The sequence below is a fragment of the Oryzias latipes genome, chromosome 18, assembly GCF_053564925.1.
Source record: "Oryzias latipes strain Hd-rR chromosome 18, Olatipes_Hd-rR_3.1".
NCBI lineage: Eukaryota > Metazoa > Chordata > Actinopteri > Beloniformes > Adrianichthyidae > Oryzias > Oryzias latipes.
This window is the reverse complement of record NC_136254.1, coordinates 22,091,675-22,115,371: the sequence shown is the minus strand read 5'-3', so window position 1 is coordinate 22,115,371 and position 23,697 is coordinate 22,091,675. Positions and strand designations below refer to the sequence as shown.

At 40.4% G+C, this 23,697-nt stretch overlaps 1 protein-coding gene across 2 annotated transcripts; it reads right to left on the bottom strand.

Moving 5' to 3' along the window:
* Positions 1-3,980: 3,980 nt before the first annotated feature.
* LOC144987111 (carbohydrate sulfotransferase 12-like) lies at positions 3,981-8,458 on the bottom strand. 2 transcript variants are annotated; one of them, XM_078936039.1, is made up of 5 exons: positions 7,117-8,458; positions 6,283-6,437; positions 5,688-5,831; positions 4,788-5,095; positions 3,981-4,698 (listed from the first exon to the last, which is right to left on the bottom strand). In XM_078936039.1, exons 1-5 carry the CDS (start codon positions 7,217-7,219, stop codon positions 4,458-4,460), a joined length of 951 nt encoding a protein of 316 aa, XP_078792165.1. In that variant the 5' UTR covers positions 7,220-8,458; the 3' UTR covers positions 3,981-4,457. The 2 variants fall into 2 exon arrangements, with proteins under 2 accessions (XP_078792165.1, XP_078792166.1); XM_078936040.1 differs by lacking the exon at positions 7,117-8,458 and having other exon boundaries at positions 6,283-7,086.
* Positions 8,459-23,697: the final 15,239 nt, after the last annotated feature.

The following is a 23,697-nucleotide window of genomic DNA, read 5'->3' as shown; positions in this document are numbered from 1 at the left end:
TATTAATTTCTCCTCCATGATCAGGTTTACAATGGTTAGTACTTCGGTGTTTTGAAAGGGATGCTACTCACACGTCATACCTATACCCGACTCCCTGATTCATCTAAGTTCAGGGTTTAACTGGTTGAACTTCTAGCGCACAATCAAAGAATGCCCATTTTGTACGTAGAGCCCATGAGCAGCCTTAAAAACTTGCAAAGTGACGTGTGAACACGAGTTCTGGATGTCGAAGCCTGAAATGAGGGTTTACACACGTGCATTGAGATTTCATTGGAAGTGGCTGCCTAAACATGAGTTGACGCAGGTGGTGTGAATGTACCTTTGCACTGAAAGCAATCACTCAAACTCATGTTTTGCAGCCAGGTGTGAATCCTCTACATAAAACAACCCAAAAATGTAACTTAGGCATAACCTTCACCGAATGCCCTTGCTGTCTTATTCTTAACCAGGCGGGGTCCCTTATCCATGTTGGGATAATGGACCCCGCCTGGTTCAGCCTGCAGTTTGCCTAAGGATGAGAGAGAATCCGGCCCACTGGACATGAAGTTAGACTGGGTAACATCATCCTCTTATGGCACTTATCTGTTAAATGGGGATCTACTTGGCTGCCAAACTCAGGGTGGTGCTGATCTCTTCCTAGGAGGAAAGTATTTGGACCTTGTCCTTCTTTGCCTTTATATGGTGCACCCCGTTGAATCTATGCCAAGACAGGTCCTTAACAAAACAGGATTCCTCCCCTGGCTCTTTGCATGTGTTAGTACATGTCTTTGCACAAAAACACCACTTCTTTTATTTTATAATATATTTAAATAATTTGCTGGAAACTGTTTATGTGAATGCATTGCACAACAGTATTTAGCCAGATAACACCAAGATGAATGAATGAGCGACTACAAGAGCAAACAATTTGTCTTTCAACACAAACCAATCACTGTCAACAAATGTATTTAAAGGTTTTTTGAAGTTACTTCATCAAAGGTTTATTGCCAAAGTGACTAAACACTAGTCTATGCTCGACAGGCAAAGGCAGTACTTCATGCCCTATGGGGAAAGAAAATGTAAGCATGTTTATAACATGTCTTATAGCATGTCTTAAACTAACAGCATTTTAACCCTTGTGCTATCTTAGATGACCCCATCCTTACTTTGATGTGTTATTCCTACCATGAAAAAGTTGGATAAAGGTGGAAAGATTTCATGGAATCCATGGACACCAGTGAAGATCATAAATCATTGAAGAAAAAAGGTTCAGCGCACTGTCTAGTGGGTCTAGATGACCCAACTCCCAATGATAAAGTGCCTAGGATTGCACAAGGGTTACAGAAATGTGGAGACTTATTCTGTCAACTTGAGCAGACTAGACTGCTTTCTGGGGGATTTTTATTTATGTATTTATAACTTGTCCTGTCCAACAGCTGGACAGACAGATGAGAGCTGAATGCCTCTTGTGTTGGACATATTTTCTTTGACAACAGGGGTTATGAATCTTCTGACAAACCAGAGGTATGTCTGAATAAACCCCTTTTGTAATCGAGGCCAAACTTTATCCATTTTAATCATATTTGAAAATCTTCTGTGTTTGACCAGACGGAAAAGGAAAGGAGGGAAGAAGAGAGAGGGATTTTAGAGAAGGGGGAATAGAAGGGTGACTATAGAAAGGATGGGGGGAAAACCATGAAGCAGCATAAAGCAACAAGCTGGATGTTTATCATTATGGTGAGGTTCAGAAAAATTAGTGCAAAGGTGAGCTAACACCTGTGCTCAAGTGAGTGTTCATGTTCCTCTAAAATGGATGATGGAATGTAAAAAGAAGGAGGGAGAGTGCCCAGTCATCCCCACACCAAGACCCCTTCCGCAGCAGCTGCGGCAGCCCGAACCCCCCAACGCCTGCATGGCAGCAGATGGAGAGCAACCGCCCTCCGGGTGAACACATCCGCATCCCAGGCCAGGCAAGGACCATGACCCACAACACAGGGACACGGACACCCCCCGGCTCAGGTGGGATGTGATCCTGGCCTCTTGGTCTTGCCAGAAAGCTCAGTGGGAGAGAGGGCTGCTGGGCCCAGGAAGCCAGCACCCAGGCCGCCGTTGCCAAGGGCCCAGTACCCCCTACCAGGGATGGGGTAGGGGACAGATGGTCCTAGGTCCCACCTTCCTTGTAAAATGCGTGTGTGTGTTTGTGAGGGGATTGTTATTTAGAATAGAAGAATTTGAAATGTAGGCCATCCTTGGTGTTAGAAGTGAACAAGAAACACTACTAATTCGGGACACATTCCTTAACCTCCAAAAACATCACTTTTTTGCCACATAGAACTATGCACTCACAGTTTGATACAAGCACAGACTCAAAACACAGACTTTTTCCAGCAATAACTTGACATTCAAAACAACCCCCTGATTTGATTAGCAGTTTTTGTGGCAGCTCCAACTTCCTGTTTAGTTTTGTTAGTGAGCAAGAATAAAAAACAGAACATTAACATGCAATTTTGTTTGGTAAAAACAAACTGCATCCACTGCTATCTGGCGTAAATATTCCTAATGAACAAAAAAAATAAAACAACTCCTCCATTCTTCATATTCAACGTACTTAATAAACATTTTTTTTTAGTCTGGACCTATGTTACTCAGCTTGAATATTTTCCCAAAAAAAGGAAAGCTCTTGAACAGTCCAACAGATAAACCTAATGTTCAATTTTTTTTTAGTATTTTAAGTATAAAAGCAAGATATTTAGCTCAAAGGGTCTCCTGTAAATTACTTGTAGCAAAAATATGCAAAGATTAGAACAAACAACATTTGAAACGGATTAAACACTAGGGGTGGGGGATACTGGGAAAATGGGTATCTGATACCAAACATTTACAGGATAACTACATGAACATGCATTAAAAAAGAAGAATGCAAACTTATGCAACTAAGTCAAATATGGTCATAAGCTGACACCCAAACAAACTTGTAACAAAGCATATGTTCAAACAAAATATAACATATACAAAGCTTTAATTCTTTTTTGCACATAAACAGACATCAGGTTCAGTTTTGCAGGTAAAATCCCATTCTTGAGACTCCAATATACATATACGGGAATGATAACTACACTTAGTTTTTTCTTCAAATTCATATAAGGAAAAATAAAATTATTGTTTTATGTTGGATAATCATGGAGTTTGTGACAATTGAATAAGAGAACACGATGACAAGGGTCATGGCAAAGCTGATATTTGTTAGTGTAAAACAAAGAAACCTTAACATTTTAATGTTGGTCAACATCGCTTATCTCAAGGACGAACAATGATACAGACTTAATTTGTTAGTCAAAAGCAGGATGAGACAAACTCTACTGACACTAGCTTGTTTGGTTTCTCACCAGATCATCAGACATGCAACCATTCCCATACTCTTAACATGCAACATGCACTGCTGCTGTTGTTTTGGCCATCTTCTGATCGGTAAAAGTTGTAATCAGGTGAAGATTTAAGTTCAACCAGTAAACACACAAACAACAGGTGGCCGTCAAGTTCTTTTGGGAATTGCAACTACAAAAAAAAGTCCTAACAAAACCCATCCATTTCTAAACCCCCTCAATCTCTTTTGGGGTCACAATGGTGAAGCCTGTCCCAGCTACTATTTGGGAAAAAGAGTCTAATATTTCAAACCAACTTGTAAATAGCTGGGAGTTGGGTCATCTAGACCCACTAGACAGTGCTCTGAACCTTTTTTCTTCAATGATTTGTGATCTTCACTGGTGTCCATGGATTACATGAAATCTTTCCACCTTTATCCACCTTTGTCATGGTAGGGAGAACACGTTAATGTAAGGGTGGGGTCATCTAAGATACCACAAGGGTTAAAGACAGAGTTAAAAAAAGATTAGGATATGTTTGACTAACAACAACTTTTGTGCCGAACATCTCTGAAGAGAGGAAATCAGAAGCAAGAGGGCAGGATATTAAAGACCCACTCCAATGAAAGTTGTGCTTTTATTTTTATTAACATGTTTTTGTGGCATTTTGGAGATGGTCATGATGGAGAACACATATAAGAACATTTAGGATTAAAATTAGATTTCTGAATATTTCTTTATTCAAATTGTTGTTAGATGAAAAAAATACAGGTGAAAAAACAGCTTATTTAAGACATAGAAGTTACAATCGGTGGGCCACAAACTCCCTGCTCCATTATGATGCATCAACATTTAGATAAATAGATTCACGTACGTCTTCATTTTCCTCGTCTGACCTGGAATCTATCTTAAAAACTTTATGGTCGGATTGCCCCAATATTGTATAGCGCATTTTCTACCCTGTTTGAGAGCCCAAGGTGCTTTACAGTCACAGTCCCATTCACCCATTCACACACATTTTTACGCACTAAGCCTGCAATCTTGCGATCAGAGGCCGAGCGCCATACCGCTGTACAGCTGACAAAAAAGTAAAAAAGGTAATGTTCTGACATCAGCTCAGTCATCCAGCAGTTCGGTTGGCCTTCTGTAACCAAAAAGTTGAAAGTCCTTTTCATAGATTCTGTACAGCTTCCTCCTGTCTTCCACTGGTACACTTTGAAACCAGTCCATAACAGAATCAGCAGAGGTCATGTTTTCATATGAAGGAGGAAACTTTACATCGTTTTCCAGTTTTAACATCGTCAGCAGCTCCTGAGCATCTTCTTGAAGACTCTCTTGATGGCCAACAAGGTCATACCTGAAGAGAAAAAACAAAACCATTTTTTTTCCTCAATTTGATACCAAGCTACATGATCTAGTTTTTAATTTTGGTAGATATGTCCTTACTCAATGAGGCAGGGGTGACACAGACGATGCATCTGCCTCCAGTGGGGCTCAAATGGTTCATAAGTCTCTGTTTGTGGGTCCAGTATGTACTGAATAAAGTTATAGAATGAAGGCTGGAGACCCTGTTTCCTTGCCACATTATAGTTCACCGTTAAATTACGCTGGTTTTTAAAACGTTGCAAGATGACTCTAACGTAGCCGTCATAAAAGTACTGATCATATTTCTGCATCTTGTCTCTGTAGGCGGAGATGAGGCGCACAAATGGATCACGGACAAACAGGAACTTGGTGTAGTGCTTTAGTTTTGCCTGCAGAACACATAAACAAACATCAATCCCTCTATTTAAAAAATGTTTCAGGACGATCCTACCCCGAATTTAAACTGGTCAGCCTTTGATGCGTCTCTGTTGTATTGCGTGAGGATTCCATCTCAGGACGATCAGTTTTTCTTACATTTTAGACACTCCATTACGTCTCCTATCCGTCCCCCCTCCCTCCTGGCTCCTAGCGGAGTGGTTTGTCTTGCTCTCCCCCCTGTTATCATCAACAGCCAAAACTTTAGCAATCAGGCCCCATGCCCTCCCCTTCTTCAGGGCATGTCACCGTAAATATGAAATAACATTTTATGAAGTTTTATTTTGAAAGTACGACAAAAGTTTTTATTTTGAAACCTGCCCAGGTTTCCTGTTTCTCCAGCTTTTTAACTGCAAAATTGACACGTTGAGAGACTGGAAACAGAACTCCTACATAAATGTTGCATAGAGGCGGACCGGACTTCAGACGCAGACATGATGAAGGAGATATAAACATTCTGATTGATAAAGTAATGTTTTGTTTTTGTGCCAACGCAACAGAGACACACTGGACCAATGGAAATGAGTGTTTCTGCAACAAACTGACCTTTCTCTCTGGGATTGGAAATTGTCTTAGGAGCTTGAATCTATCAAAACGGTGAACCCAGTTATGTTCGAAGGACTTGGGGTCTGGATATGGTTCATCATGATTTAAAGCAATTAAAGTCCTTTTCCAGTTGGTACATGCCACCTGCAGAAAACATTTAAAAAGTAATTGTTGCATTACTGGTTATCAAAGGTTTTTTTTACATTTAACTTTATATATTGTTCTTCTTTTATAGTTGTCTATAGTTGACTTTCTACACATAGCTTAAAAATAAAGTTATCCTAAAATTTAAAAAAATAAAAATCTACATAAACAATCCACAAGAGATTTTTGTTTTCCTAAACATTGACTTGTTTATGATTTATCTTAAAATAAAAATGTAATCTGTCCAGGGTGTACTTCTCGCTATTTCTAAATATTTACATTTGCATCCAGATGTTTTTATGCACAATTTCAATTTGTAAAGTTCTATCCTGCATAAATGATGTAAAATATCTTTGGAAAACCGCAGAGTAAAAGACAAAAACAGATCTTTTAAATATGGCACTCTTTCATATGCCTTTATGAATGTGAGTAAGCGCAGATGATGCGTCACCTTAGGAATGTAACAGTAGATGATGCCGTGTTTGTCATCCACAATAAAATTGTTTAAGTCAATCTTATTCAAGTTAACCAAACTTTGGTTCATGCCACCACACTGCTTCCTCAGAAGATCCTTTCTTAGTCTTATCCGTTCTGAAGATTTCGGTGCTGCAAACACAGAAGTAAATATTTTAGAAAAATCCTTGAATTAAAAGTCCCACTCTGATCATCTTTTGATCTATTTTCAAAGCATTCCCAGTGATCTTTTTATTATGATTATGCCAAAAATCCCAAAGTCGTTTTCTAGGACATATATTCTGCAGAGCAGCAGGAGTTTATTGGAAATTTGCCTCTCAGTTGTGGGCTGCACTGTTTGTGTGGAGTAAGCCTGCCCTCACACCCTGTCATCCAACTGTGTTTACGCTCCCTCCTAGTTTACAGCCCCTTACAACCTCAGCCTAACATTACATGTCATCATATCCCTTTATCATCCAAAAAATACAAGACCATGTTTAAAAAAAACATAATTTTATCAGTGCTTTGCAAAAATAATTCATTCATCTGTGGTAAATTCAGATTTAGCTGCTGAAGTTTAGCTGTGAAGGGAAATGATGAATATTTGACATGCGAAATCAATTAAAATTGACAATATATCACTTTTTGTAAAGAAAAAAAAACTACAGCGCTTTCAAAACCCTGACTGGCACAGCTCAGTATTTACTGAAAATTCTTGTTTTTTTTCCCCCTCATTCAGTAAAATACATAACACAAGGATATGAAACATTTCTGGTTTTTTAAACTTTAGACAAAAAAAAGCAAAGGATTTAAAGAAAAAAATAGTTCCTACCTATGTTTAGCTGATAAAAATCCCATCCATGAATTGTCAATGTTATAAAAAGCATGGGTCCCAGCAGCAGAAAGACAGCCATGAATTCCTTGTTTGATCTCATGTTGTTTTAGTTTGCAACCCTCTTTTAATGAAGTAGAAACAGACATGCAAAGTAAGAAAATGTGCTCCACCTTGATAGCAGTAGGTTTCCAAACTTCAAGAGTAAAACTTCTTACCTAACTTTAAATCTGGGAAGAAATTCCAAATACAATATTTAAATACAAGTAGGTTTATGTCAGGACAATAGAAAAAACAAAACAAAAATTCAGAAGCTGGTTATGCAATAGTCCAAACTTTCTGTGAGGGCTGCCACTTCTCTTCTGATAATCCTCTTCAGCAAAAAGCAGTACAGGAAAGCAGCACAGGGAAGATGTTCATTAAGACTTTGAGCTGCAATACGGGAACTCAAAGCATGGCAGGTAATTTTCTACACATATGGGCGGGGCTTAGTCAGTCTAGTTTTACTAAATTACTCTTGATCACAGGACTTGGTGTAGAGCTTATGCAGCTTCACTAGGAATAAACTTCAAGCTAAATAAATAAATAAATAAATAATAATAAAATAGCTACTTTGGCTCATATGAATAATAATTCCATCCACTCTTTTGGACTCCAAGCAAGTAAGCCTACAGACTTCCTCAGGTTAACCTTTTTGAAGAAATGGACCTGCTCACAAGTTGCTGGAGTGTCATTGAACCCTTCAGATGCTCCTTTCATTAAGAATTTTCGGGTGAACCTTGACAGGCCTTTTAAAGTTGACAAACAGGTCACTGCCAGCGACGTGGAATCTGAGGAAGGAATCTAATTTAAATAAGATGAAATGATTAGATTTTTTTTATTAGAAATAAAAATCATAAATCAATTTTTAGACATGTCTGTTGTATGTGTCACGGTGAGGTGGCTCGAGAGCCGGTAGGACCCAGGCGCAGAGACAGGAGGCACAAAGTTCCGGGGCAAGTGGGTTTAATGACAAACACAAACGAAAAGCGCTGCAGAGCAGGATGACAAAGGAAACAAAAACTTACTTGGCGTGGCATGAAACATGGACGAGGAACATGGCATGAACACCATAACAGGGGTAACTAATGGACCAACACAGGAGGAAGGCAGAGACAAGACTTAAATACAGACAGGGCAGACAAGACACAGGTGAACACGATCAGGGCAGATGGGGACCAAAGGAAGTAAAACTCACGACACAAGACAAGACAGGAAACCTTTCAAAATAAAACAGGAAACAGAACTTAACCATGACAGAACAAGACAGAAAGCAAAACCAATACAAAAGAACCTCAAACCATGACAGTATGATTACTTTTTTCAGTGTGGGTTTTCATCAAATTTTTAATAAAAAACAAAAAGTATTTAATTTACGAATTTCCTGTTGAAATACACAAAAAGGTGAGGCATTGGCAGCTCCTGCCTCCCCTACCTGCACCGCACACACTGTGACTGGAAGTGCAGCTGACGCATGCGCTTTAATGTTTCGGTCTTTCTATAGTTATAAAAGACGCTTTATTATGAACTACTTAATTTGTTAATATCTCTTCAACTGTCTCACTACGTTGATAACAGTTTGTGACTCATTAAGTCTTTTCTATGTACTAAAAATTCACATTAGAAAAACACTGAATAAGACGTGCAGTACTCGTGCACTCGCTGTGATCCCAGAGAATGTGACACCCGGGCTAAAGAATAATAGAATAAGTGTTAACAAGTCAAGTGCAGCTGTCCAGTTATTCTTTATTATTATTTAGCGTTATTTTCTAAATGGAAGATTTCCTGTCTAAACTTGAAAAGACGCGTTACTCAGAAGGAGCGCCGCACAGACAAACAATTTTGGTGATTTTGTTCTTTTGCTCACGCTACAGTTTCTGAATGGAAGAAAAATATTGAAATAAATGTTAAACAACACACTTTAACTGGTGCCAATCAAAGGGTGAATAATTAATGTGTAGGGTTCATGTGTTTGTAAATTGGACTCATGACACCAGTACCTCCTGAACTTTACTGAGCGTCACTGGTCAGTGCAGTAGTCCAGTGTACTTTTTATCACTAGCGACTAATCACCAAGGTCAATCCATATCTCCCTTAAATTGCACTGGAACAAGTGATCCTCGCTTTCATCTTTTCCAGACAGGACTATTGCAACTCTCTGTAGGGTCTCCAGCTGGTCCAAAATTAACGGGGACCAGGCAGTCACCCCATTTCTGCCTTCTCTTCACTGGCTGTCTGTGTCTTTTAGATTTGTTTTTATGACTTCTAGTTTTTAAATGCTTTGGCAACTCTTTATCCTTCAGAACCTTTTTTTTGTATTTTTATCGTCCTTGTCAAGCCCTGAGATCTGAAGATCAAATGGTTCCCAGAACTCGACTTGTGACATGGAGTATACTGAGCTTTTTCAGTTGAAGCTCCCAAAGTCTAGAAGTGTCTCTCCCTTTCTGTGAGGTCTGGCAAATACCTCAATGATTTTAACTCACTTTTACAAACTTGTGTTTACTCAGGCTTTTAAACGGCAGTGAGCAGGTTTAGTCGGACAGCTTGTTGCCTTTTATTATTTTATTAATTTTATCATTGATCTGCTTTTATTGTTATTATATTTTGGCGTTTGGTGATTATTTTATTCAATTTTTTTGTTCTGCACTTTGGTTGCTCCTCCTTTTGTTGGTACTAGATAAGTAAGCTGATTGTTTGGTCATAATGTTAGTAACCCATTTTCCTGTTGTCAAAAACAGCAAATAAATATTTCCCTCATTTACAATGGATCTCACAATAAAATATTTAATATCTACATGTTTGCACCTTAGTCGACTGACAGCATTTTTTGAGTTAATCTCGAAGCTACGTTCCCACCGGCCTCAGCGTTCAAGCGACCACTTCCGATGAAGACTTACGTGTTCAGAACTCCTGTGTTCACGTGTCGCTACGCACATTAGTAACATCCTTTTTGGGCCCTACGAAGACTTTTGTCCACTTAACAGAAGTTGAAAGTTAAACCAGGTCAAACTTTGACCTATCAGGAATTTGCTAAAGACGGATGGATGGCGTCCCTTTCACGGAAAAGCCAATCGTTGGAAAATTGGTCATGGAGTGAAAATCGGTTTTGTATCGAAATGCAACACTTTACGTTCCCCGCATCAGAATCTGCTGATTTACATTGATCGTAAACAGTCGAGTAATTATGGTATTTCAGAGAGCCTTTGTTATATACGTGAGCGGTCCCCAACCCCCGGGCCGCGAACCTGTACTGGTCCGTGAGTCATCTGGTACCGGGCTGCACAGAAAAATAAATAACTTACATGACTTCCATTTTATTTATTTCGGAATCTGAAAAATGTTTTATTTAGAAAATGTTCCCAATTCTCTGTCACATCCGTCTATGTCACAAAGATTGTTCCCGGATTGACCTCATACACTCCTGTCTGTATCCATTTATAATCATCCATAACTTAAGAAATTTATTCTGTACTGCATACATTTTCTTGTTTTTTCATTAAATAGTTCCTACCCAGAAACAGTCTCACACAGTGCCCTGTAGTACTGTGCCTGCAGAGTTTGCATCACAATAAACTACGAACTGTAAACCAATCACACTCATCGTTTCTTTTCTGTAGGAATTTTTGCCTGGTGCTCAGACTGGCAATATGGGGCTTTCTTTCCTGGCATAATAGTTATTTAGTTGTCTAGTTAGTAATAGTTGACCCACTCCAATCATCTTTTCAACTTCTGTAAAAGCGTTCCCAGTGGGCAGGACTGTTAGCGCAGGGCAACCCCGCCCCTCAAGGAGCTTGTGGCCCACCCAGCATATTCATATTTTCTATGTAACAAATACAATCTTTTACAAACTTCCTTTTTTGTCTGCTCCTGCTTCACAACAATTTGTATAAAGAAATATTCAGAAATGTAATTTTAAGTGTTATCGTCTTTATCTGTCTTCCATTATGAGAAAAATTCTACCAGAGCATTTCAACACTAAAAACACAATTTTCATTATTTGGTGGATCTCTCATGAATATTAGGAAGCTTTATTTAAAAATATATCAGCTTGGCATAAAAATCAGTATTTTTGAGAGCATTTGTCACAACTTTAGCTTCCCCATCGGGTTCTCTTATAGTAGTTTGTTTGAACCTTTAGCACTTTATCTCCCTAAAGCTCATACTAGCATTCATCACCATGGATCATGGATGATGTTATCATCGATCTGTGATAAAATCATCAATAAATAAATAAAACACCTCAAAGAATAACTCCTGGGCCCATAACCTCTTAAGTTTGGAAATTTCACCAGCTATGAACTCAAGGCGAAGAAGGAACTTATGGAGAAAGTAAACTTATTTAGCCTATTGACATTTATTAAGAACAAAAATGATCAGCTTCTTCAGTAAAACATCCTTCTCAAAGAGTTCCTGCATAGTTCCTTCTCAAAGACTGTCAGCCCCTGCATCCCTATTCTTCAAAAGCCGGCATGCCATAGTGATGACAAAACAAACTCACATTTTGCAATGATGCACAAACCACATTCTCAGCTTGAGGCCACGTATCTAAATCTCTCAACGCTTCAACCTGCCTCCACGTGGCTTTGCGGTGTAAACACATTTTGCTCTGTGGAAATCCAATAAAAACAGCACCACCCTTTCTATTGTCACTTTATTTTTTTCACGCAATTTAAAAATAGAAGATAGTTGAAAATGAAAAGGAAAGGCTATGAACAGGATTTCACCAGCACATTCGTACCAAACACTTTTGTGATGACAGAACCTATGACACTGACATTTAAACAAGCATCTCACTGTGGTAAAAGAAAGCATTTCATTTGGCAATGATACACAACTTGAGTCCAATCTAGCCACAGGGGTTGCAAGCCAGTAACTTCTGTGCCGGTCCCAAGCCCGGATAAATAGAGAGGGTTGCGTCAGGAAGGGCATCCGGCGTAAAAATTGCCAAAATAACCATGCGAATCATCCACAACACTTTAGACATACCGGATCGGTCGAGGCCCGGGTTAACAACGACCGCCACCGATGCTGTTAACCTACAGGGTGTCGGTGGAAATTTGACTACTGTTGGTGGAAGAAAGAGGGGAGGCAGAAGGGTCCGTTGCCAGAGAGAGAAGGGAAAAGGCAGGAACATAGGTTTGAGAATAGGGACTCTTAACGTTGGCACAATGACAGGGAAAGGCAGAGAGCTGGCAGACATGATGGAGAGAAGGAAGGTAGATGTACTGTGTGTGCAGGAGACAAGGTGGAAGGGCAGCAAGGCACATAGTATTGGAGGAGGATACAAACTTTTCTATCATGGTGTTGATAGGAAGAGAAACGGGGTAGGAGTGATTCTGAAGGGGGAGTTTGTAAACAGTGTTCTAGAGGTGAAAAGAGTCTCAGACAGGATGATGAGCCTAAAGTTAGAAATTGAAGGGGTGATGGTGAATGTAGTCAGTGGGTATGCGCCACAGGTTGGCTGTGAGTTAGAAGTGAAGGAGAGATTCTGGAGTGAGTTGGATGAGGTCATAGAGAGTTTTCCCAGAGGAGAGAGAGTTGTTATTGGAGCAGACTTTAATGGGCATGTTGGTGAGGGCAATAGAGGTGATGAGGAGGTGATGGGCAGGTTTGGTGTGAAGGAAAGGAATCTGGAGGGACAGATGGTGGTGGACTTTGCGAAGAGGATGGAAATGGCTGTAGTCAACACTTACTTCCAGAAGAGAGAGGAACATAGAGTGACATACAGAAGTGGAGGTAGGAGTACTCAGGTGGACTACATCCTATGTAGACGAGGTCATTTGAGAGAGGTTAATGACTGCAAAGTGGTGGTAGGAGAGAGTGTAGCCAGACAGCACCGCATGGTGGTGTGTAAGATGACTCTGGAGGTCAGGAAGAAGAAGAGAGGGAAAACAGAAAAGAAGACCAAGTGGTGGAAGCTACAGAATGAAGAAACTTGTGAGGAATTTAGGCAGAAGTTGAGGCAGGTCCTGGGTGGTCAGGATGAGCTTCCAGAGGACTGGGAAACTACAGCAGAGATTATCAGGGAAACAGGTAGGAAGGTGCTAGGTGTGTCATCTGGAAAGAGGAAAGACGGTAAAGAGACTTGGTGGTGGAATGAGGAAGTACAGGAATGCGTCCAGAGGAAGAGGTTGGCTAAAAGGAAGTGGGATGTAGAAAGGACTGAGGAAGGTAGACAGGAGTACAAGGAAGCGCAGCGTAGAGTGAAGAGAGAGGTGGCAAAGGCCAAACAGAAAGCTTACGATGAGCTTTATGACAGGTTAGACACAAAGGAAGGAGAGAAGGACTTGTACAGGCTAGCCAGACAGAGAGACAGAGATGGGAAGGACGTGCAACAGATAAGGGTGATTAAGGACAGAGATGGAAAGGTGCTAACAACCCAAGAGAGTGTACAGAAAAGATGGAAGGAGTATTTTGAGGAGCTGATGAACGTGGAAAATGACAGGGAAAGAAGGGAGGAAGATGTGGTTGTTGTGGAGCAGGAAGTAGCAGAGATTGGAAAGGATGAGGTTAGGAAGGCTCTGAAAAGGATGAAGAGCGGAAAGGCCGTTGGTCCTGATGACGTACCTGTGGAGGTATGGAAGTGCTTAGGAGAGACAGCAGTGGAATTTCTAACAAGGTTGTTCAATAGGATTTTAGAGAGTGAGAAGATGCCTGAGGAATGGAGGAGAAGCGTTCTGGTCCCGATCTTTAAAAACAAGGGTGACATGCAGAACTGCAGCAACTATAGAGGAATAAAGTTGATGAGCCACACAATGAAGCTGTGGGAAAGAGTAGTGGAAGCCAGGCTTAGGAAGAAGGTGGAGATTTGTGAGCAGCAGTATGGTTTCATGCCCCGTAAGAGCACCACTGATGCCATTTTTGCTTTGAGAATGTTGATGGAAAAGTACAGAGAAGGTCAGAAGGAGCTGCATTGTGTGTTCGTAGATTTAGAGAAGGCGTATGACAGGGTGCCGAGGGAGGAGCTGTGGTACTGTATGAGGTCGTCTGGAGTGGCAGAGAAGTATGTCAGAGTAGTTCAGGACATGTATGAGAGAAGTATGACGGTGGTGAGATGTGCTGTAGGTCAGACAGAGGAGTTCAAGGTGGAGGTGGGACTACACCAAGGATCAGCTTTGAGTCCTTTTTTGTTTGCTATGCTGATGGACAGGCTGACAGACGAGGTAAGACAGGAATCTCCCTGGACAATGATGTTTGCGGATGACATTGTAATTTGCAGTGAGAGTAGAGAGCAGGTGGAGGAACAGCTAGAGAGGTGGAGGTTTGCTCTGGAAAGAAGAGGTATGAAGGTCAGTCGTAGTAAGACAGAATACATGTGTCTGAACGAGAGGGATCAAGGTAGAAGCGTTAGGTTACAGGGGGCTGAGGTGAAGAAGGTGCAGGAGTTTAAGTACTTGGGGTCAACAGTTCAGTGTGATGGGGATTGTGGAAAAGAGTTGAAGAGGCGAGTGCAGGCAGGTTGGAGCGGTTGGAGGAAAGTGTCAGGAGTGTTGTGTGACAGAAGAGTGTCAGCAAGACTCAAAGGAAAGGTGTACAAGACAGTGGTGAGACCAGCTCTGCTCTATGGGTTAGAGACGGTAGCAGTGAGACAGAGACAAGAGGCTGAGACGGAGGTAGCAGAGATGAAGATGTTGAGGTTCTCCATAGGAGTGACCAGGTTAGACAGGATAAGGAACGAGTACATCAGAGGGACGGCTCATGTTGCCTGTGTTAGCGACAAAGTCAGAGAAGCCAGACTGAGATGGTTTGGACACGTTCAGAGGAGGGATAGTGGATATATTGGTAGAAGGATGTTGGAGATGGAGCTGCCTGGCCGGAGGGCAAGAGGACGGCCAAAGAGGAGATACATGGATGTCTTAACAGAGGACATGAAGTTGGCTAACGTTAGGGTAGAAGATGTTCATGATAGAGTGAGGTGGAAAAGGATGATTCGCTGTGACGACCCCTGATGGGAAAAGCCGAAAGAGAAAGAAGACACAACTTGAGTCCAAAAAATGAAATCTCTCAACAAGCTGCCTGCATGAGGCTTTGGGCTGTAAACAAATTTACTTTATAGAGCTGTAATAACAACTGTCTCAACCTCTCTTTCATGTCACGCTTATTTTCTTCATGCAATTTAAATCTGCTGCTCTTTTGTTGGCTGACAGAGTTTTCTGAGGTCTATCCATCTGGGGCAAAACGAAACCCTTCTTCTTTTTACAGGTGAGGGTATGTCAGTTTCTGTTTCAAACCAGTGTTTTATCTGTCTGTCAATGACACTAGATTTAAATCTGATCTGCTTGTCGAACGTGTTCTTTATCAGGATTCATGGTTAAAAGACGGTAAGGATGTAGTAAAATGTGGCAGTAACCCTTATGCTAACTTAGGCACTTTAACGTTGGAAGTTGGGTCATCTAGACCAGTGTTTTTCAACCTTTTTTGAGCCACGCCACACTTTAACCTTGACAAAAATCCCGCGGCACACCAGCATCCCAAAAAAAAAAAAAAGCAGACATTCATGGTCTCTATTGATCGACAGCTCCCCCCCCCCGCAATCTCACGTGCATTTTGTGATAGTTGTGGCCAAGAAAGCAGGAAGTTGCGGCTGTTTTTTCTAAGAGATGAAATAAAAGTTAAATTAGAAAATTTAGAAACTGTTTGTTTGTCCGTTGAGGTTTCTAGACATTTCACGCGGACGACTCATTGTGCGCTGGGACACTGGCCCTTTAAGCCAATGCATCATGGAAGATGTAGTGTGTAAAAACTGCCGAAAAAGGGCAGAAAGACTCGTGTCTGTGAGCTTCATTGTTTTGTTCACGGTCTGACACGGTCTGGCACCGGACTCTGTGGAAAGCTACACCGCTAAAGACGAGCTTTAGCTGTTTTTTTTGTTGGAACTGAGAAACTTTATGAGCAGAATTAAGAGCAAGGAAGTGAAGACTTTAACCACTTCTGATTGGTCAGACTGCTGACATGTGATTAAGCCTTCAACAATGATTGGCGGAGACAGTTAAAGGGGCGGGACTTTTCCGCAAACCGCTATAGCTGCAGGTAAATACCGTCATTCTTATCAAAATGTCTTTTATAGAATCAAATAAACACAAAGAAAAAGTAATTTTAAGATCTTTTATATTCCTAACTACTCAGTGTTTTATCAGGGCCTGTTTGGATGAACAAAGAGCTGATTTCCTGGAGATGGAAAATGTTTTTAGATCAGTGAATGATTAATGAGGGTAATTTCCCACGGCACACTTGACCATCTCCCACGGCACACTAGTGTGCCGCGGCACACTGGTTGAAAAACACTGATCTAGACCCACTAGACAATGCTCTGAACCTTTTTTCTTCAATGATTTGTGATCTTCACTGGTGTCCATGGAATACATGAAATCTTTCCACCTTTATCCACCTTTGTCATGGTAGGGAGAACACGTCAATGTAAGGGTGGGGTCATCTAAGATAGCACAAGGGTTAAAAGGAAATCACACTTCGTTCTCGAGGATATTCCTCTTAGCCCTTGAGCGCACCTTGAAGGTTAAAGGCCGTGTCACACAGCCACTATGTACATTTTGCAGATATTGCACGGATGCAAATTAATAATACGAGAATACAGTGATCCCTTGCTATATCACGGTTTACTTTTCACGGTTTCGCTACTTCACGGATTTGGATTGGGCATTGTGTTCTGCATTCTGATTGGCTAAAACGTCACTCAGCGAGTAGCTCAAGAATGGGACCCTTTGATGAGCCGTTCATTACAGTTCTCCAACATAATCGATGGGGGCATGTCGGTGTATAAGGATCTTTAGCAAAGAAGAAAAAAGAGCAACAACAACTGCCTATCACTATGTTCCTCTCCCGAACAAACACACCTGCAGCTGCACCGCGGGCTTCAGAAGGAAAAAACGCTGCAGAGGATGCAGCGGCTCAGTATGAAGAGCAGTGAAAAAGAAGACCGGAGTCACTATCTGTCCCACTGTACTTTTTTATTTTTTTCATAATCATTTTAAATTTTCTTCCGTTTAATCCACTCGGGTCGCGGTGGGCGGGGCTAATCTTCGCAATTTAAAGCCTTCTGTTCTTATCGATGATTGAAATTATTATTTGACAGCACACTACAGAAGTTATTTGTTGAAAAAACGTTTCTAAAGTACTTTTATTTGTTAAAAAAACAATTGATTTAGCCTGTTAAATGGTTTGTTCTTTCTTTTCAATGTATAATAGTGTATTTCATTGTATAATAATTGTAAAAAAAATAAAGGTTTCTACTTCACGGGTTTTGCTTATCACGGGTTCTATTTGGAACGTAACCCCCGCGATAATCAAGGGATCACTGTATACGTAGAAAAACTGAGACATGGCTAGTCAGAGGAAATTTTCACAGATGTATCATGACCGAACCACATTAAAACCCTGGAAGAAGTACGAATAAACCACGCAGAGAACACGTAAATCAAAGTAGAACATGATACCGTGTGTAATCACTGCGCTGTTTACATGCAATTTATTAGTAATTTAAATTAAGCAATTTTAATGTGATTTGCGCACTGTATACGCCATATAAAAGTTATACATTGGTGGTACAAGCATGAAGAGACCGGTAGACATGTGGAATGGTCATGGAATGCCACAAATTTATGTATGCAAAAATCACGCACAGTTGCGTAAGATTTACGGAATTATTGCGCATAAACAACATAAAAATACGTATAAACTGCGTAATTCTCAACTGACGAAAAATTTTGAACATCTCAGAACCAAATTCATGTAAAGACCTGTCAGCTGAAACCCTCAATGGTCATCTGCGCACAAGACAAACGTATGAATTACGTATATCACGCATGTATCAAAAAACACTGAAATTTTATATGACGAAAATGCGCAAAGTGTACATAGTGGCTGTGTGACTCGGTCTTCAGATGACAGAAGCAATGTGACAAGGATCACACTATTTCTGACTTTAGGAACTTTTATAAAAGTAAAATCTTCTGATCACAGTCAGCCAGTTTGATACACAATATGTCTTTGTTTCCTTTTGGGTTTTCCCTTTAGTCGTTGCCACAGCACATCAGCTTGCATAGATCTTGTACTGAAGACTCCTGTCTCTATATGGGTTTTGGATGTGGATGATCACAGAATGCACACTGGTCAAGTGTGTGTATAATCTCCAAGCAATGACTTTTATGTACTCTTTTCTTTATTGTAGATTAAGATTATGTGTGTGTGGTCCTACAAAAGAATAAATAATTCTATTATAATAAACCAAATTCAATAACCAAAACCAAAATAATAATATTTATTAGCCAGTAATTTAGCAACAGGCTGTCTTGATACTTCTTAGCCTGATGTACCTGCATTTTGCAAACATTCCACAAACCTCTGATAGCATTATTATACCCAGTAAACCTATGAGATTTAACTGTAGGAACTAATTAAATCTGACATTGTATAACTTTTAACTAAAACTAGCTTAGCTTGTCAAGTGATCAGAAAAGGCCCACACCAATAAACAAACAGAAAGTTGGCTCACTGCTCTAATGGAAACACACTTAAGCTTATAAAACCAATCTGCTCTTGGAACATTGCCATTGGCTGCTATGTTTGCTTCTGTTTAAAACTTATAATTTAACCACTCAAAAAACAGTGGGGAACTTGAAAGCAACACCTCAGTCCAATCTTCAGAACAGGTCTGATTCAAAGGTTTGGTCTGACATCGGATGCCCAACACACTGTATTTATCCGGGCTTGGGACTGGCACAGGAAGACCTTGGCTTGGGCCCCCTCATTGCTACATTTGGATACTCAAAGTGTAAAATGAGTAAATTCTCTTCTAATTTAAAACAATGGATACAATGAACTTGGATTTTAGAAATGAAAAAAAAAGTGTACTATGATCTATAGAAAAAAAGAGCACACACTTCTTTTTGGATTCACATATGTAAACATGACAGGTTGACATTAAAACAAGTACAGGAGCAAAGTGTCAATACAAGTTCCCTTTAGATCTCTTTGATAAATTAACGGTAGTTTTTGGGGGTTTTTTATATTCACACACTCCCTGCAAACTGTCCCTCTGAAATTGTTAGCAAATCAAATATTTTGGTGTGAATACAACACAACTGTACAGGCAGCCATTTAATGTGTGTTGCAAGTTAAACCAGGTTGAGCCTTGACCATTTTGGGACTCAGGTTTGCCAGATACCTTAAACCAGACACCCTCTGGTTTAAAATCTGGTTGTAAAGAGACCAAATTGTCCCAAACTGGTTCACCACCTAGAGGCAGCAACGTACCATGCCAGAGCTGCCTTAGTAGTAGAGCACAACAGCCATTGTAGTTCAATTACCTTGGTTCTTACCATTAAAGCACCAACTCACAACCATGTTCTGGAGAGTATTACCCTTAACTTTATGGTGCAATTAAAAAAGGAAACACCATGCTAATAGAAAAAGTACTTGCTGTTCACATTTCCCTTAATGTAGCCAATATTATTCTCCAGCTGTGTCACTGTTGCAAGTTATGTTTGTTTCTTCCTTGTCCTGTTCCAACCGGTTGGGGCAGATAACCGCCATTACATGGTAATGCCTTAGACAGAGGAAAGACATGAGTTGTTAATTAAAATAAAAAAAGAATGATAAAAAAGGCTAAATGTTCCCATATATTATGTGATAATTATTTCTTTTTATTCGTTTCTGAATTATTTCGACTCAAGTCTATTTTACAGTTACACAAGACCAACTCATCACAGACATAGCCTACATGGCTTGGCTGAGCGTCACTTGACTTTTTCACGGATGTTTCAAACTCTTTCATGTAAAGCACACCTTTGTTGCACACAACCAAACTGCCAGCAGGTGTGGCCTCAAAAGGGCTGTTTGGAAATCCCCAGATTTGTCATCATCGGATTAATCATAATAATGTCATGCTTTTTATATCACACACAATAATGTGCTTTCATAATGTGCCGTGCGATTTGGAAAAGAAACATGTTGGTTTCGCCATGTTGTCAAAAGGTCCTAACGTTTTTTTTTTTTTGGTATGAATTGAGGAACTGGGAAAGTAAAAACAAGAAGTTTGAAAGTTAAAGACCATAAAGTCTTTATCTCTATTTAAAGTATCTAACTGACGCAAGAACAACTTTGAAAAGAGAGAGGACTGGCAGGGTTTTGAAATTGGTATATTTTAAACAATCAAATTATTTGCTTGATTGGGAGTGGGCAGAAATCGTGGTTGGCCGTTGAAAAAAGCATCTAGAAGTGGCGTAGGTACTACAATTGGTGGACCTTAAGCCTTCTGCTCCACTCCATTCTGAAGGGTCCATTTGTAGAGAAATAGATCCATGTACTCCTTCGTTTTCTCTAACCGAGATGGCATCTGGCTCAAAACTGTACGGCTGGATAGCTCCAATATTGCTCCCCATAAATGTTACACCAGTAATATTTTTTATTTATTTATTTTGTTATGGTTTATTTCAAGCAATCAAATAAGAGTAATACACAAAAAACATTCATCAGTTATAAATTCATACAATGACGTATCAAATTTAGGATAATTAGACATAAAATTAAATATTGCTTGAATGGGAGTGGAATGAAGCGAATTTATATAATCCCACCCATAACCATTTTATTACATTATCTGGTTCATAACTTTTATCAGATAGAATTAAGAATCCTTAATTATCAATAAAGCACATGACAAAGATGAATTCCTTAAATTAATATGTAAAAAATAAACATTTTAGGTTGGGTGGTATGATGGCTTGTAGGAAAGAGTGTAAACAGAGGGATGTCGGGAACAAGGGTAGGCTGCCGCGCTGAAAAAACTATTCCATAGAAAACAACAGTTTCTTTTCAATTATGGCTAAAATCAGCATTATCATAATTAAAATAACACTGAGAACGCTTTGAAAAGAGATTAAAAGATGATCGGAGTGGGTCTTTGACCGTTACAGTGGAAGCTAAAACCCAACGCTACTTCCCCCAACTTTGGCGAATGCATACAGCTTAATTAAACAATAAAACTCTCACAAAAACTTGCATTTTCTAAAAATAATAATAAACACGAACGCACCATGTATGCAATTTCATCAGCAGCTTCCTCGTATCACCAAAGAGCCAGTCAAAATCCATATTACACAGAGTGGACTTTGTACATGGGAACAACTGTCACAATAAATCCATGTTCTGAGAGGAACCTGTCAGGGTTCTGACTTTTTCCTTAATAAAGAGAAGAACCACACAGGAGATGAGAACTTTTGCTAGACTTCTGCAGAAGGAGAATCGGTCTGTGACAGCGCAAACTGTCACAGAGGAGTTCTGCCATCCTAGTGCATGGAGCCTTCTTTTATTGAAAACTGAAGGTTGCAGACAGGAATGTGGGTCATTTAATCAGAAGTCAAAGTCAACTTTATTGTCAATTCTTCACATGTGCATCACATACAATGAATCGAAAATCCGTTTCTTACTCTCTCGTGTCTGTTCAGGGGAAGAAAAATAAAAACAAAGTATACGTTTAAAATAAAATAAATAAGTAAAAAGAAAGAAAAACAATTTACAATATACAACATAGGCAGTTTGCTATAAAAGTGCGAGTGCACTTAATGCAGTGTCTCAAGGCAGCGGGGGGGGGGGGGGGGGGGGGGGGGTTCGTTTGAGCACTGTTCATGGGGGGATATGGGTGGTGGGTAGGTGGAGAGGGGAGAGGGTGTTTAGCATCCTGATGGCCTGGTGTGTGAAACTGTTTCTGAGTCTGGTGGTCCGGGAGCAGAGGCTCCTGTACCTCCTCCCTGAGGGCAGAAGGCTGAACAGGTTGTGTGCAGGGTGGTGTGCATCCTTGATTATTGTTAGTGTTTTGCGGGTGAGGCGGGTGGTGTATAAGTCCTGCAGGGAGAGGAGTGGTGTTCCAATGATTCTCCTGGCTGTGTTGACTATGCGCTGCAGGGCTTTCCTATTGCTGTGTGTACAGCTGCCCCCCCACACAGTGATGCAGCTGGAGAGGATGCTCTCGATGGTTCCTCTGTAGAATGTGGTCATGATGGCTGGTGAAGCACCCGATCTTTTTAGTTTCCGCAGGAAGTAGAGACGTTGTTGACCTTTCTTTGTCAATGATGTGGTGTGGGCGGTCCAGGAGAGGTCCTCACTGATGTGTACCCCCAGGAATTTTGTGCTGCTCACTCTCTCCACAGCAGTACCATCAATGATCAGTGGCAGGTGTTGAGTGTTGCCCCTCTGAAAGTTGACAACAATCTCCTTTGTCTTGTCGACATTTAGCAGGAGGTTATTGTCTCTGCACCATTTTGTCAGCAGATCCACCTCTTCCCTGTAGTTGGTCTCATCGCCCTTGGTGATGAGACCCACCAGGGTTGTGTCGTCTGCAAATTTCACAAGGTGGTTTGTGCTGTGGGTTGTTGTGCAGTCGTGTGTCAGCAGGGTGAAGAGCAACGGACTAAGCACACAGCCTTGGGGTGCCCCGGTGTTGAGAATGATTGTATTTGAGGTGTTGTTGCCGGCTCGTACTGTTTGTGGTCTTTGGCTGAGGAAGTCCAGTAGCCAGTTGCAGATGGGGGTGTTAACACCCAGCTTGTCCAGTTTGCAAATGAGTTGCTGTGGTATTATTGTGTTAAATGCGGAGCTGAAGTCTATGAACAGCATTCTCACATATGCGTCCTTTTTGTCTAAGTGGGTGAGAGCTGGATGAAGAGCAGAACAAATGGCGTCCTCTGTCGATCGTTTGGGTCGGTATGCAACAAGAACATCATATTCTCGTATAATCAGAACTTTTCAGGTCATTGTTTTCTTACTGAAAGATAGAAATGAGACAAACATATTATGGAAATTATAGTGTGCAGGCAAATGATATTTATATAACTCTAACAGAACGTTTGATATTGAACGAGTGAATCTTTATTTATATAGCACTTTACGACACCTTCAGGGTACCAAAGTGCTTTAAATTTAAAGACAGACAAAAAATGAAGAAAAAAAACCCAGCATAAAACTACAAAAATAAGCCACAAAATACAGGAAAGACAGATAAGAATGCAATAAAACACATACAAGAAAATAAAATGCCACCAACTACTGAGCAGTGTTGGGACTAATGCTGTTTAAGCATAACTGCATTACTAACGGCATTACAAGTTGAGTAACTAACTATTTATATCCCAGCTACAATGGCGTTCTAGTTTTTTTTTGGATGAGTCGTGGTGCGTTACTTGACAGTTCATTGATGTGGTTTAATTAGCAATCAGATAAATTGCTTGTTTGGGAGTGGGCAGCAGGAAACTTAAATGCCGAGGTCTTTGACCATATTTGGGCAACGGACTGGTTTAACATTTTTACGGACCAGTCTGTATGAAACTAAAGCTGGTGTACGATTTTAAAGATCCCAGTTTCCCTCAAATTTTGAGGGAAAGGTTAAGGGGAAATCTAAATGGTCCTACAACTAATTTAGTGTAAAAAGACAGTTTGGATGAATATACAATTAAAAAAAGTTGCTGACTTGTGAAAGTCATAGCGATTGGAACGATTCTTTTTTTCCCCCTTAAGCAGAAAGACTGTCTT

Bases quoted from the DNA above. Each gene is read 5' to 3' on its own strand.
- LOC144987111 (XM_078936039.1), bottom strand. From the start codon at position 7,219: ATGAGATCAAACAAGGAATTCATGGCTGTCTTTCTGCTGCTGGGACCC. The intron at 6,438-7,116 runs GTAGGAACTATT...CTGTGTTTGCAG, and splicing joins TTTTTATCAGCTAAACATAG to CACCGAAATCTTCAGAACGG. The intron at 5,096-5,687 runs GTCAGTTTGTTG...TGTGTTCTGCAG, and splicing joins TTCCAATCCCAGAGAGAAAG to GCAAAACTAAAGCACTACAC.